Source organism: Oryctolagus cuniculus, chromosome 8, assembly GCF_051225735.1.
Source record: "Oryctolagus cuniculus isolate XC-2025 breed Fujian yellow rabbit chromosome 8, ASM5122573v1, whole genome shotgun sequence".
Classification (NCBI taxonomy): Eukaryota; Metazoa; Chordata; class Mammalia; order Lagomorpha; family Leporidae; genus Oryctolagus; species Oryctolagus cuniculus.
This window is the reverse complement of record NC_142874.1, coordinates 141,239,519-141,253,728: the sequence shown is the minus strand read 5'-3', so window position 1 is coordinate 141,253,728 and position 14,210 is coordinate 141,239,519. Positions and strand designations below refer to the sequence as shown.

At 47.9% G+C, this 14,210-nt stretch overlaps 2 protein-coding genes across 2 annotated transcripts; both read left to right on the top strand.

Annotated features, from left to right (window-relative positions):
- Window positions 1-2,208: 2,208 nt before the first annotated feature.
- LOC100345034 (ubiquitin carboxyl-terminal hydrolase 17-like protein 13) lies at window positions 2,209-3,801 on the top strand. Its single transcript, XM_002721797.4, has 2 exons — window positions 2,209-2,233; window positions 2,324-3,801. The coding sequence occupies exons 1-2, from the start codon at window positions 2,209-2,211 to the stop codon at window positions 3,799-3,801; spliced, it is 1,503 nt and encodes a 500-aa protein (XP_002721843.2).
- A 2,208-nt stretch (window positions 3,802-6,009) lies between these two features.
- Window positions 6,010-7,602, top strand: LOC138843327 (ubiquitin carboxyl-terminal hydrolase 17-like protein 6). The gene is made up of 2 exons (XM_070047133.2): window positions 6,010-6,034; window positions 6,125-7,602. The coding sequence occupies exons 1-2, from the start codon at window positions 6,010-6,012 to the stop codon at window positions 7,600-7,602; spliced, it is 1,503 nt and encodes a 500-aa protein (XP_069903234.2).
- Window positions 7,603-14,210: the final 6,608 nt, after the last annotated feature.

Sequence of the window (14,210 nt, the reverse complement as noted above, 5' to 3'; positions counted from 1 at the left end):
CGTTAGTGCAAGAGGACTTCACGATTATGTGGTTGGGTGACAGTGCACGAGTTAAGTGTTTGCATTTGCAAGGGCAAAGGGTTTGTCCTTATGAACTGTCCTAGGTGTGAATTGGAAGCTTAGGTTGGAACCAAATGTCTATGTCTTCTGCATTTGCAAGGGGTGAGAGACTGTGTTTTGTGTGAGGCCACAATGTTGGATCGAGATGTGTGCTTTCCAGCGTGTCATGTCGCTAGGCAATTGTTGAGATTGGAGGCACAGAACTCTCTGCTTCATGAAGGAATTCTGAAGCAGCTGAGAAAGATGGGGAATAATGGCCTCCTTCTCCTTTGGCTACAAACAATCCTGCTTCATGCTTTCCTCTCCATCACCTCTCATGGAAGTCTTGGTGACAGATTTCTCCAAGTCAATCGTGAGGGCGAACCTCATGGCCCTCTCTCTTACCACAATGTATGACCTCAGGTTGTCACAGTCCCCGGGAGTTTCGTTGCACCTACTAGGAGCCTCTGGAAATCAACCATTGTCTTGAAGCATCAACCACATTGTGTGATCATCCCAAGCTCCTGAACAGGAGCCCTTCATCCTCCAGAATCGCCACAGTTTGTGTTTGTTAAACTCACAACTGAAATCACAGCGTACTAACCTCCCACACAGGACCTCTGTCCTGAATGAATTGCATTAGGAGAGTTAACTGTGAAATGTGTTTACAAACAGTTGTGTGTGTGTGTGTGTGTGTGTGTGTGTACCTTGTTTGAAATAAAGTAACTAAATTAAAACTGTAAAACTAAACCAAGGAAATTAAAGTATGCCTTTCTAAGGGTTTACCAAATAAAGAAACCTATTTTCCACTCTTAGTCTTTCCAGCGTTCTTCTTTGTTTGCATTTCAGAAATGGAAGCACATACCGGCACATCATGGAGTGGCCGGCACTGTGGCAGAGCAGGGAAAGCCGCCGCCTGCCGTGCTGGCATCCCATATGGGCGCCGGTTCAAGTCCCAGCTGCTTGACTTCCGATCCAGCTCTCTGCTATGGCCTGGGAAAGCAGGACAAGGTGGCTTGCAACCTTGGGCCTCTGCACACACATGGCAGACCTGGAAGAAGCTTCTGGCTCAAGGATGTGGATAGGCACAGATCATGTGTTGTGGCAATTTGGGGAGTGAACCATTGGAAGGACAACCTCTCTCTCTCTCTCTCTCTCTCTCTCTCTCTCTCTCTCAGTCTCTCTCCCTTCATGCGTCCCTCCCTGTGCCTCTACATAACAGCACCTTTCAAATTCATATGGAAATCTTAGAAAAGTAGTATAGGGGCCATCGTTGTGGTGCAGTGGGTTAACGCCCTGTCCTGAAATGCCAGCATCCCGTATGGGCACTGGTTTGAGACCCGGCTGCTCCACTTGCAATCTAGCTCTCTGTTATGGCCTTGGAGAGCAGGACAAGATGGCCCAAGCCCTTGGCCGACTGTTCCTGCATGGGAGACATGGAGGAAGCCTCTGTCTCCTGGCTTCAGATTGGTGCAACTCTTGCTTTTTAGGCCAGTAGGGGAGTGAGTAATCGGATGGAACCCTCTCTCTCTCTTTCTCTCTCTTTCTCTCTCTCTCTCTGCCTCTCCTCGCTCTGTGTAACTCTGACTTTCCAATAAATAAAGAACCATTTAAAAAAGAAGAAAATATATCTTAATGGAGAATGGGACGGGGAATGGCAGATGAATGAGGAGAAGGGTTGGAAGGGTTGCATTCCATACGTAAAAAGCTTCTTTGGAGAATATATACAGAATTGCAAAACTAAACAAAAGTTAAAATGTTCCTTTATAAGGGCTCAGCAAACTAAAACCCAAAACCTGCTTTCAGCCATCAGTCTCTCCAGCATTCTTCTTTGTTTTCCTTGAAGAACTCCAAGGCACATAGAAGCACATCATGGCACATCACCAAGTTCCACAAGGCACATGAAAGCCTTATCCTTCACATGCATCTTCCCCAGGTAGTGGAATCAAGCGGTGAAGGCCCAGAGGCTGTGAGGGCGTGAGACCACACCCTAAAGCCCCTAATCCCATCAAGGGCTGGAAGCGGATGGGTGGGTCCTGTAGCAGGTCCAGGGTGTGGCATGCAGTGTGGACTATAAAAGGAGGGGGGAGAGGAACAGGTGGTCCTTGGATGCCAGTCTCAGAGGTGGAAGCATCTTGCTGCCTTGTGACAGTGGCTCCTGGAGACATGATGGCTGCTTCACCTCTCAAGGAAGGTGAGTTCCACTTTAATGACTTGCCAACACGCCAACTTTCCCATTCTAGCTCAGAGGGGGATGATACTCATGGTGGTGTTTGTCTCCCAGGGAAATCACCACCCTCACCTCAGAAAGAGCTCCCGCTGCAAAGTGATTTGGCTTCGGGGGCGACCCATCTGGCTCCCAGTGGAGGAGCTTCTCTGAGCTGCAGCTGGAAGAGACCTTATGGCATTGGGGCCGGTCTGCAGAATACGGGCAACACCTGCTACCTGAATGCAGCCCTGCAGTGTCTCACGTATACCCCACCCCTCGCCAACTATATGCTGTCCCAGGTGCATTCTCAAAGCTGTCGTCGTTCGGATCGCTGCATTCTGTGTGCCGTGGAAACGCACTTTCTCTGGGCCCTCCACAGTCCTGGCGACGTGATCCAGCCCTGTCAAGTGCTGGCTGCTGGCTTTCACACAAACAGGCAGGAAGACGCCCACGAATTTCTGATGTTTGCTCTGGATGTCCTGAAGGCAGCAGGTCTGCCTGGGCTCACGGACGGGGTGGGTCCCCAAGAGGACCAATCTCCATCCCAGCAGATAGTGGGAGGACACTGGAGGTCTCAAATCCAATGTCTCCAGTGCCAAGGCATTTCAGAAACCTTGGACCCTTACCTGGAGATCGCGTTGGGTATCAAGACAGCCGACAGTGTGGAGCAAGCTTTGCAGCACTTGGTGCAACCTGAAGAGCTAGCTGGAGAAAACGCCTATCACTGTGCTACCTGCCTACAGAAGACAGCTGCTTCCAAGACACTCACCTTGCAATCGGCTGGCAAGGTGCTTCTCTTTGTATTGAAACGGTTTTCTGAGTTCACGGGTGAGAAACTTGGAGGACAAGTGCACTATCCCGAGTGCCTGGACATGAGACCTTACATGTCTCAGCAGAACGGGAGGCCACTGGACTATGTTCTCTATGCGGTTCTCGTCCACGTTGGCTTGAGGTGTCAATCAGGACACTACTTCTGCTATGTCAAAGCTGGCAGTGGCCACTGGTATAAAATGGATGATGCGAAGGTCACTGCCTGTGACACCACTTGTGTCCTGAATCAAAGTGCCTACGTGCTATTTTATGTCCGCAAGAGTGGAGTTGGAGGAGAACATGGGACAGTGTCTCCAGGCAGGGGACCCTCCGACTTGGAGGCTGCAAACACACGTGGCCATACACCAGGAGAGCTTGAAAGGCCTTCCCCTCTTGAAGCTGGAGAGTCAGAGGAGCACTTGGAGCAAACAACTCAGGACTTGACCTTGGATGCGTGGCAAGCCCTCCAAGCCCAGAACAGAGCAAGGAGTGCATTCAGCCTCAGGACAGTGGAGCCCACGCTGCCCAGCAATGCGATCGTAATTCACCAGGCAAGATCTGCCGCAGGGATGAGGAAGCACCATCCTGACCAGGAAAGGGCCCTGCTGCACGGGGCAGCTGGGCACATCACTCAGCAGGTAGCCATGAATCCTGGCAACCTCCCTTGTCCGGGAGGAAGGAGCAAACCTCCCAAGAGGAAGAACAAACCTGCAAAGAGGCCTCTGTTGTTGCTGTTCCGCTGACGTTAGTGCAAGAGGACTTCACGATTATGTGGTTGGGTGACAGTGCACGAGTTAAGTGTTTGCATTTGCAAGGGCAAAGGGTTTGTCCTTATGAACTGTCCTAGGTGTGAATTGGAAGCTTAGGTTGGAACCAAATGTCAATGTCTTCTGCATTTGCAAGGGGTGAGAGACTGTGTTTTGTGTGAGGCCACAATGTTGGATCGAGATGTGTGCTTTCCAGCGTGTCATGTCGCTAAGCAATTGTTGAGATTGGAAGCACAGAACTCTCTGCTTCATGAAGGAATTCTGAAGCAGCTGAGAAAGATGGGGAATAATGGCCTCCTTCTCCTTTGGCTACAAACAATCCTGCTTCATGCTTTCCTCTCCATCACCTCTCATGGAAGTCTTGGTGACAGATTTCTCCAAGTCAATCGTGAGGGCGAACCTCATGGCCCTCTCTCTTACCACAATGTATGACCTCAGGTTGTCACAGTCCCTGGGAGTTTCGTTGCACCTACTAGGAGCCTCTGGAAATCAACCATTGTCTTGAAGCATCAACCACATTGTGTGATCATCCCAAGCTCCTGAACAGGAGCCCTTCATCCTCCAGAATCGCCACAGTTTGTGTTTGTTAAACTCACAACTGAAATCACAGCGTACTAACCTCCCACACAGGACCTCTGTCCTGAATGAATTGCATTAGGAGAGTTAACTGTGAAATGTGTTTACAAACAGTTGTGTGTGTGGGTGTGTGTGTGTGTGTGTGTACCTTGTTTGAAATAAAGTAACTAAATTAAAACTGTAAAACTAAACCAAGGAAATTAAAGTATGCCTTTCTAAGGGTTTACCAAATAAAGAAACCTATTTTCCACTCTTAGTCTTTCCAGCGTTCTTCTTTGTTTGCATTTCAGAAATGGAAGCACATACCAGCACATCATGGAGGGGCCGGCACTGTGGCAGAGCAGGGAAAGCCGCCGCCTGCCGTGCTGGCATCCCATATGTGCGCGGGTTCAAGTCCCAGCTGCTTGACTTCCGATCCAGCTCTCTGCTATGGCCTGGGAAAGCAGGACAAGGTGGCTTGCAACCTTGGGCCTCTGCACACACATGGCAGACCTGGAAGAAGCTTCTGGCTCAAGGATGTGGATAGGCACAGATCATGTGTTGTGGCAATTTGGGGAGTGAACCATTGGAAGGACAACCTCTCTCTCTCTCTCTCTCTCTCTCTCTCTCTCTCTCAGTCTCTCTCCCTTCATGCGTCCCTCCCTGTGCCTCTACATAACAGCACCTTTCAAATTCATATGGAAATCTTAGAAAAGTAGTATAGGGGCCATCGTTGTGGTGCAGTGGGTTAACGCCCTGTCCTGAAATGCCAGCATCCCGTATGGGCACTGGTTTGAGACCCGGCTGCTCCACTTGCAATCTAGCTCTCTGTTATGGCCTTGGAGAGCAGGACAAGATGGCCCAAGCCCTTGGCCGACTGTTCCTGCATGGGAGACATGGAGGAAGCCTCTGTCTCCTGGCTTCAGATTGGTGCAACTCTTGCTTTTTAGGCCAGTAGGGGAGTGAGTAATCGGATGGAACCCTCTCTCTCTCTTTCTCTCTCTTTCTCTCTCTCTCTCTGCCTCTCCTCGCTCTGTGTAACTCTGACTTTCCAATAAATAAAGAACCATTTAAAAAAGAAGAAAATATATCTTAATGGAGAATGGGACGGGGAATGGCAGATGAATGAGGAGAAGGGTTGGAAGGGTTGTATTCCATACGTAAAAAGCTTCTTTGGAGAATATGTACAGAATTGCACAACTAAACAAAAGTTAAAATGTTCCTTTATAAGGGCTCAGCAAACTAAAACCCAAAACCTGCTTTCAGCCATCAGTCTCTCCAGCATTCTTCTTTGTTTTCCTTGAAGAACTCCAAGGCACATAGAAGCACATCATGGCACATCACCAAGTTCCACAAGGCACATGAAAGCCTTATCCTTCACATGCATCTTCCCCAGGTAGTGGAATCAAGCGGTGAAGGCCCAGAGGCTGTGAGGGCGTGAGACCACACCCTAAAGCCCCTAATCCCATCAAGGGCTGGAAGCGGATGGGTGGGTCCTGTAGCAGGTCCAGGGTGTGGCATGCAGTGTGGACTATAAAAGGAGGGGGGAGAGGAACAGGTGGTCCTTGGATGCCAGTCTCAGAGGTGGAAGCATCTTGCTGCCTTGTGACAGTGGCTCCTGGAGACATGATGGCTGCTTCACCTCTCAAGGAAGGTGAGTTCCACTTTAATGACTTGCCAACACGCCAACTTTCCCATTCTAGCTCAGAGGGGGATGATACTCATGGTGGTGTTTGTCTCCCAGGGAAATCACCACCCTCACCTCAGAAAGAGCTCCCGCTGCAAAGTGATTTGGCTTCGGGGGCGACCCATCTGGCTCCCAGTGGAGGAGCTTCTCTGAGCTGCAGCTGGAAGAGACCTTATGGCATTGGGGCCGGTCTGCAGAATACGGGCAACACCTGCTACCTGAATGCAGCCCTGCAGTGTCTCACGTATACCCCACCCCTCGCCAACTATATGCTGTCCCAGGTGCATTCTCAAAGCTGTCGTCGTTCGGATCGCTGCATTCTGTGTGCCGTGGAAACGCACTTTCTCTGGGCCCTGCACAGTCCTGGCGACGTGATCCAGCCCTGTCAAGTGCTGGCTGCTGGCTTTCACACAAACAGGCAGGAAGACGCCCACGAATTTCTGATGTTTGCTCTGGATGTCCTGAAGGCAGCAGGTCTGCCTGGGCTCACGGACGGGGTGGGTCCCCAAGAGGACCAATCTCCATCCCAGCAGATAGTGGGAGGACACTGGAGGTCTCAAATCCAATGTCTCCAGTGCCAAGGCATTTCAGAAACCTTGGACCCTTACCTGGAGATCGCGTTGGATATCAAGACAGCCGACAGTGTGGAGCAAGCTTTGCAGCACTTGGTGCAACCTGAAGAGCTAGCTGGAGAAAACGCCTATCACTGTGCTACCTGCCTACAGAAGACAGCTGCTTCCAAGACACTCACCTTGCAATCGGCTGGCAAGGTGCTTCTCTTTGTATTGAAACGGTTTTCTGAGTTCACGGGTGAGAAACTTGGAGGACAAGTGCACTATCCCGAGTGCCTGGACATGAGACCTTACATGTCTCAGCAGAACGGGAGGCCACTGGACTATGTTCTCTATGCGGTTCTCGTCCACGTTGGCTTGAGGTGTCAATCAGGACACTACTTCTGCTATGTCAAAGCTGGCAGTGGCCACTGGTATAAAATGGATGATGCGAAGGTCACTGCCTGTGACACCACTTGTGTCCTGAATCAAAGTGCCTACGTGCTATTTTATGTCCGCAAGAGTGGAGTTGGAGGAGAACATGGGACAGTGTCTCCAGGCAGGGGACCCTCCGACTTGGAGGCTGCAAACACACGTGGCCATACACCAGGAGAGCTTGAAAGGCCTTCCCCTCTTGAAGCTGGAGAGTCAGAGGAGCACTTGGAGCAAACAACTCAGGACTTGACCTTGGATGCGTGGCAAGCCCTCCAAGCCCAGAGCAGACCAAGGAGTGCATTCAGCCTCAGGACAGTGGAGCCCACGCTGCCCAGCAATGCGATCGTAATTCACCAGGCAAGATCTGCCGCAGGGATGAGGAAGCACCATCCTGACCAGGAAAGGGCCCTGCTGCACGGGGCAGCTGGGCACATCACTCAGCAGGTAGCCATGAATCCTGGCAACCTCCCTTGTCCGGGAGGAAGGAGCAAACCTCCCAAGAGGAAGAACAAACCTGCAAAGAGGCCTCTGTTGTTGCTGTTCCGCTGACGTTAGTGCAAGAGGACTTCACGATTATGTGGTTGGGTGACAGTGCACGAGTTAAGTGTTTGTATTTGCAAGGGCAAAGGGTTTGTCCTTATGAACTGTCCTAGGTGTGAATTGGAAGCTTAGGTTGGAACCAAATGTCTATGTCTTCTGCATTTGCAAGGGGTGAGAGACTGTGTTTTGTGTGAGGCCACAATGTTGGATCGAGATGTGTGCTTTCCAGCGTGTCATGTCGCTAAGCAATTGTTGAGATTGGAGGCACAGAACTCTCTGCTTCATGAAGGAATTCTGAAGCAGCTGAGAAAGATGGGGAATAATGGCCTCCTTCTCCTTTGGCTACAAACAATCCTGCTTCATGCTTTCCTCTCCATCACCTCTCATGGAAGTCTTGGTGACAGATTTCTCCAAGTCAATCGTGAGGGCGAACCTCATGGCCCTCTCTCTTACCACAATGTATGACCTCAGGTTGTCACAGTCCCTGGGAGTTTCGTTGCACCTACTAGGAGCCTCTGGAAATCAACCATTGTCTTGAAGCATCAACCACATTGTGTGATCATCCCAAGCTCCTGAACAGGAGCCCTTCATCCTCCAGAATCGCCACAGTTTGTGTTTCTTAAACTCACAACTGAAATCACAGCGTACTAACCTCCCACACAGGACCTCTGTCCTGAATGAATTGCATTAGGAGAGTTAACTGTGAAATGTGTTTTCAAACAGTTGTGTGTGTGTGTGTGTGTGTGTGTACCTTGTTTGAAATAAAGTAACTAAATTAAAACTGTAAAACTAAACCAAGGAAATTAAAGTATGCCTTTCTAAGGGTTTACCAAATAAAGAAACCTATTTTCCACTCTTAGTCTTTCCAGCGTTCTTCTTTGTTTGCATTTCAGAAATGGAAGCACATACCAGCACATCATGGAGGGGCCGGCACTGTGGCAGAGCAGGGAAAGCCGCCGCCTGCCGTGCTGGCATCCCATATGGGCGCCGGTTCAAGTCCCAGCTGCTTGACTTCCGATCCAGCTCTCTGCTATGGCCTGGGAAAGCAGGACAAGGTGGCTTGCAACCTTGGGCCTCTGCACATACATGGCAGACCTGGAAGAAGCTTCTGGCTCAAGGATGTGGATAGGCACAGATCATGTGTTGTGGCAATTTGGGGAGTGAACCATTGGAAGGACAACCTCTCTCTCTCTCTCTCTCTCTCTCTCTCTCTCAGTCTCTCTCCCTTCATGCGTCCCTCCCTGTGCCTCTACATAACAGCACCTTTCAAATTCATATGGAAATCTTAGAAAAGTAGTATAGGGGCCATCGTTGTGGTGCAGTGGGTTAACGCCCTGTCCTGAAATGCCAGCATCCCGTATGGGCACTGGTTTGAGACCCGGCTGCTCCACTTGCAATCTAGCTCTCTGTTATGGCCTTGGAGAGCAGGACAAGATGGCCCAAGCCCTTGGCCGACTGTTCCTGCATGGGAGACATGGAGGAAGCCTCTGTCTCCTGGCTTCAGATTGGTGCAACTCTTGCTTTTTAGGCCAGTAGGGGAGTGAGTAATCGGATGGAACCCTCTCTCTCTCTTTCTCTCTCTCTCTCTGCCTCTCCTCGCTCTGTGTAACTCTGACTTTCCAATAAATAAAGAACCATTTAAAAAAGAAGAAAATATATCTTAATGAAGAGTGGGACAGGGAATGGCAGATGAATGAGGAGAAGGGTTGGAAGGGTTGTATTCCATACGTAAAAAGCTTCTTTGGAGAATATGTACAGAATTGCAAAACTAAACAAAAGTTAAAATGTTCCTTTATAAGGGCTCAGCAAACTAAAACCCAAAACCTGCTTTCAGCCATCAGTCTCTCCAGCATTCTTCTTTGTTTTCCTTGAAGAACTCCAAGGCACATAGAAGCACATCATGGCACATCACCAAGTTCCACAAGGCACATGAAAGCCTTATCCTTCACATGCATCTTCCCCAGGTAGTGGAATCAAGCGGTGAAGGCCCAGAGGCTGTGAGGGCATGAGACCACACCTTAAAGCCCCTAATCCCATCAAGGGATGGAAGCGGATGGGAGGGTCCTGTAGCAGGTCCAGGGTGTGACATGCAGTGTGGACTATAAAAGGAGGGGGGAGAGGAACAGGTGGTCCTTGGATGCCAGTCTCAGAGGTGGAAGCATCTTGCTGCCTTGTGACAGTGGCTCCTGGAGACATGATGGCTGCTTCACCTCTCAAGGAAGGTGAGTTCCACTTTAATGACTTGCCAACATGCCAACTTTCCCATTCTAGCTCAGAGGGGGATGATACTCATGGTGGTGTTTGTCTCCCAGGGAAATCACCACCCTCACCTCAGAAAGAGCTCCCGCTGCAAAGTGATTTGGCTTCGGGGGCGACCCATCTGGCTCCCAGTGGAGGAGCTTCTCTGAGCTGCAGCTGGAAGAGACCTTATGGCATTGGGGCCGGTCTGCAGAATACGGGCAACACCTGCTACCTGAATGCAGCCCTGCAGTGTCTCACGTATACCCCACCCCTCGCCAACTATATGCTGTCCCAGGTGCATTCTCAAAGCTGTCGTCGTTCGGATCGCTGCATTCTGTGTGCCGTGGAAACGCACTTTCTCTGGGCCCTGCACAGTCCTGGCGACGTGATCCAGCCCTGTCAAGTGCTGGCTGCTGGCTTTCACACAAACAGGCAGGAAGACGCCCACGAATTTCTGATGTTTGCTCTGGATGTCCTGAAGGCAGCAGGTCTGCCTGGGCTCACGGACGGGGTGGGTCCCCAAGAGGACCAATCTCCATCCCAGCAGATAGTGGGAGGACACTGGAGGTCTCAAATCCAATGTCTCCAGTGCCAAGGCTAAACTAAACCAAGTAGGGGGTGGAGCCAAGATGGCGGAATAGTAAGGGCGCGCACCGATAGTCCGGGAAAATTTAGTTTAATAAAAGGGGAGTTACGGTAGCCTCAGAAAAAAGAACCAGGAAAATGTTGCAGGGGAAACTCTTCTGGATCCAGTGGCCATGAATCGGAGGATCTACTGGGAGAACAAGGTCGCGCACCGCGTGGAAGCCAAGCCGCGGGACCGAGCAGGGTCTGCGCGCCAGTGCTCAAAGGGGAGTGCATGCCACACACACAACAGTGGGGAGACTTGGGATGTTCAGGGCTCCGAGTCCTCACATCGGCGCTGGAAGGGGAGGTGAGCTCAATAACCCGAGACATTGGTGGGGAAACGGGGTCAGAATCTAGAGGGGGGCCGGAAAGTGCAGCAAACTCACTACCGGAAAGAAGGAAAAAAAGCTTCCAGGTTTCTCTTCCCCCTAACCTTGCAAAGGTTACAAGGCTGCAAGGCTTGAAGAATTCCCAAGAGACAAAGAGCAGGCCCCCTCTCTGGATTTACATACCAATGGGGGAGAGCTAAGGAACTGAGTCACTACAATTCAGTAGCCTAGGCAACCCAGTGGGACTCCAGAGGAGCCTAAGGGACTCTGGGACTCTGCGGGTAGAAGCCAAAGACTGGAAGCCCTGCGGTGTTACTTACCCCCTGAATAAATAAAATACATAAATAAATAAAAAGAGAGAGATTTACCACGCATAACCTGAGGGTGTCACCTTTGCACACCCTTAACCAGGAAGAACCAGGCAGAGCTCTCAGGCAGCACCCATCTCAAGCCTACAAGGCTCCTCCATCAGCAGGCAGTCCACTTAACACGGACACAGTAAAAAAAAAAAAAACGCACAGTGACGCAAGAAGAATTAACTATGCCGAGTAACAAACACAGAAATAGAGGGAACAAGATCAACGATGACACTATGATGCCTCCAAATAAGCAAAAGTCCCCAAGCCAAGATTATGAAGATGATGAGATAGAAGAAATGCAAGATACGGATTTCAAAAAATTTATGATAAGAACATTTAGAAGTTTTCAAAAGCAAATCCTTGAACTACAGAAATCCTTATTGGACAAGATTGAAAATCTCTCTCGTGAAAATGAAATTTTAAGGAAGAGTCAAAATGAAACTCAGAAACTAGTAGAACAGGAAAGTGTGATAGTGAAGAGAAATCAAAATGAAATGAAGAGCTCAATAGATCAAATGACAAACACATTAGAAAGCCTTAAAAACAGAATGGGTGAAGCAGAAGAGATAATATCGGACTTAGAAGATAGAGCACAGGAAAACATACAGTCAAACCAAAGAAAAGAAGAGGAAATTAGAAATCTAAAAAATATTGTTGGGAATCTACAGGATACTATTAAAAAAACCAACATTCGAGTTCTAGGAGTTCCTGAAGGCATGGAGAGGGAGAAAGGATTAGAAGGCCTTTTTAGTGAGATACTAGCAGAGAACTTTCCAGGTTTGGAGAAGGACAGAGACATCCTAGTACAGGAAGCTCATAGAACCCCCAATAAACATGACCAAAAGAGATCCTCACCACGACACGTGGTAATTAAACTTACCACAGTGAAACATAAAGAAAAGATCCTAAAATGTGCAAGAGAGAAACGTCAGATTACTCTCAGAGGATCTCCAATCAGACTCACAGCAGACTTCTCATCAGAAACACTACAGGCTAGGAGGGAATGGCGAGACATAGCACAGGTGCTAAGAGAAAAAAATTGCCAGCCCAGAATATTATATCCTGCCAAGCTCTCATTTGTGAATGAAGGTGAAATAAAGACCTTTCATAGCAAACAGAAATTGGAGGACTTTGTGGCCACTCGTCCGGCCCTGCAAAAGATACTTAAAGATGTGCTACACTCAGAAACACAGAAACACGGCCATCAATATGAAAGAAGGGAAAGGAAGAACACCTACCAGTAAAAGAGCATGGGAAGCTCAAAGCATATACTAGAAAATATTTCCGGGAAAATGGCAGGGCAAAGTCACTACGTATCAATAGTCACATTGAACATTAATGGTCTGAATTCTTCAGGTAAAAGACACCGTTTGGCTGACTGGCTCAAAGAACACAACCCAACTATTTGTTGCCTACAAGAAACACATCTCTCTAACAAAGAGGCAAGCAGACTGAAAGTGAAAGGTTGGAAAAAGATATTCCATGCCAACAGAAACCAAAAAAAAAGCAGGTGTAGCCATATTAATATCAGACAAAATAAACTTTAATACAAAAACTGTTAAGAGAGACAAAGAGGGACACTATATAATGATTAAGGGTTCAATTCAACAGGAAGATGTAACTATTATAAATGTATATGCACCTAATTACAGGGCACCAGTCTATTTAAAAGATATGTTAAGGGACTTAAAGGGAGATTTAGATTCCAATACAATAGTACTGGGGGACTTCAATACTCCACTCTCAGAAATAGACAGATCATCCGGACAGAAGATCAACAAGGAAACAGCAGATTTAATTGACACTATTGCCCAAATGGATCTAACAGATATCTACAGAACTTTCAACCCTACATCTACAGACTTCACATTCTTCTCAGCAGCGCATGGAACCTTCTCCAGGATTGATCACATACTAGGCCATAAAGCAAGTCTCAGCAAATTTAAAAGAATTAGAATCATACCATGCAGCTTCTCAGACCACAGCGGAATGAAGCTGGAAATTAGCAACTCAGGAAACCCCAGAAAGTATGCAAACACATGGAGACTGAACAACATGCTCCTGAATGCACACTGGGTCATTCGAGAAATCAAAAACTTTCTGGAAGTAAATGAAGACAACAACACAACATATCAAAACTTATGGGATACAGCAAAAGCAGTATTGAGAGGCAAATTTATAGCAATAGGTGCCTATATCAAGAAATTGGAAAGGTACCAAATAAATGAGCTTTCAGCCTATCTCAAGGACCTAGAAAAACTGCAGCAAACCAAACCCAAATCTAGTATGAGAAGAGAAATAATTAAAACCAGAGAAGAAATTAACAGGATTGAATCCAAAAAAAACACTACAAAAAATCAGCCAAGCGAGAAGCTGGTTTTTTGAAAAAATAAACAAAATTGACACCCCATTGGCCCAACTAACTAAAAAAAGAAGAGAAAAGACCCAAATCAATAAAATCAGAGATGAAAAAGGAAACGTAACAACAGACACCACAGAAATAAAAAGAATCATCAGAAATTACTACAAGGACCTGTATGCCAGCAAACAGGAAAACCTATCAGAAATGGATAGATTCCTGGACACATGCAATCTACCAAAATTGAACCATGAAGACATAGAAAACCTAAATAGACCCATAACTGAAACAGAAATTGAAACAGTAATAAAGGCCCTCCCAACAAAGAAAAGCCCAGGACCAGATGGATTCACTGCTGAATTCTACCAGACATTTAAAGAAGAACTAATCCCATTTCTTCTCAAACTATTCAGAACAATCAAAAAAGAGGGAATCCTCCCAAATTCTTTCTAGGAAGCCAGCATCACCTTAATCCCTAAGCCAGAGAAAGATGCAGCACTGAAAGAAAATTACAGACCAATATCCCTGAGGAACATAGACGCAAAAATCCTCAATAAAATTCTGGCCAATAGAGTACAACAACACATCAGGAAAATCATCCACCCAGACCAAGTGGGATTCATCCCTGGTATGCAGGGATGGTTCAACATTCGCAAATCAATCAATGTGATTCACCACATTAACAGACTGCAAAACAAAAAC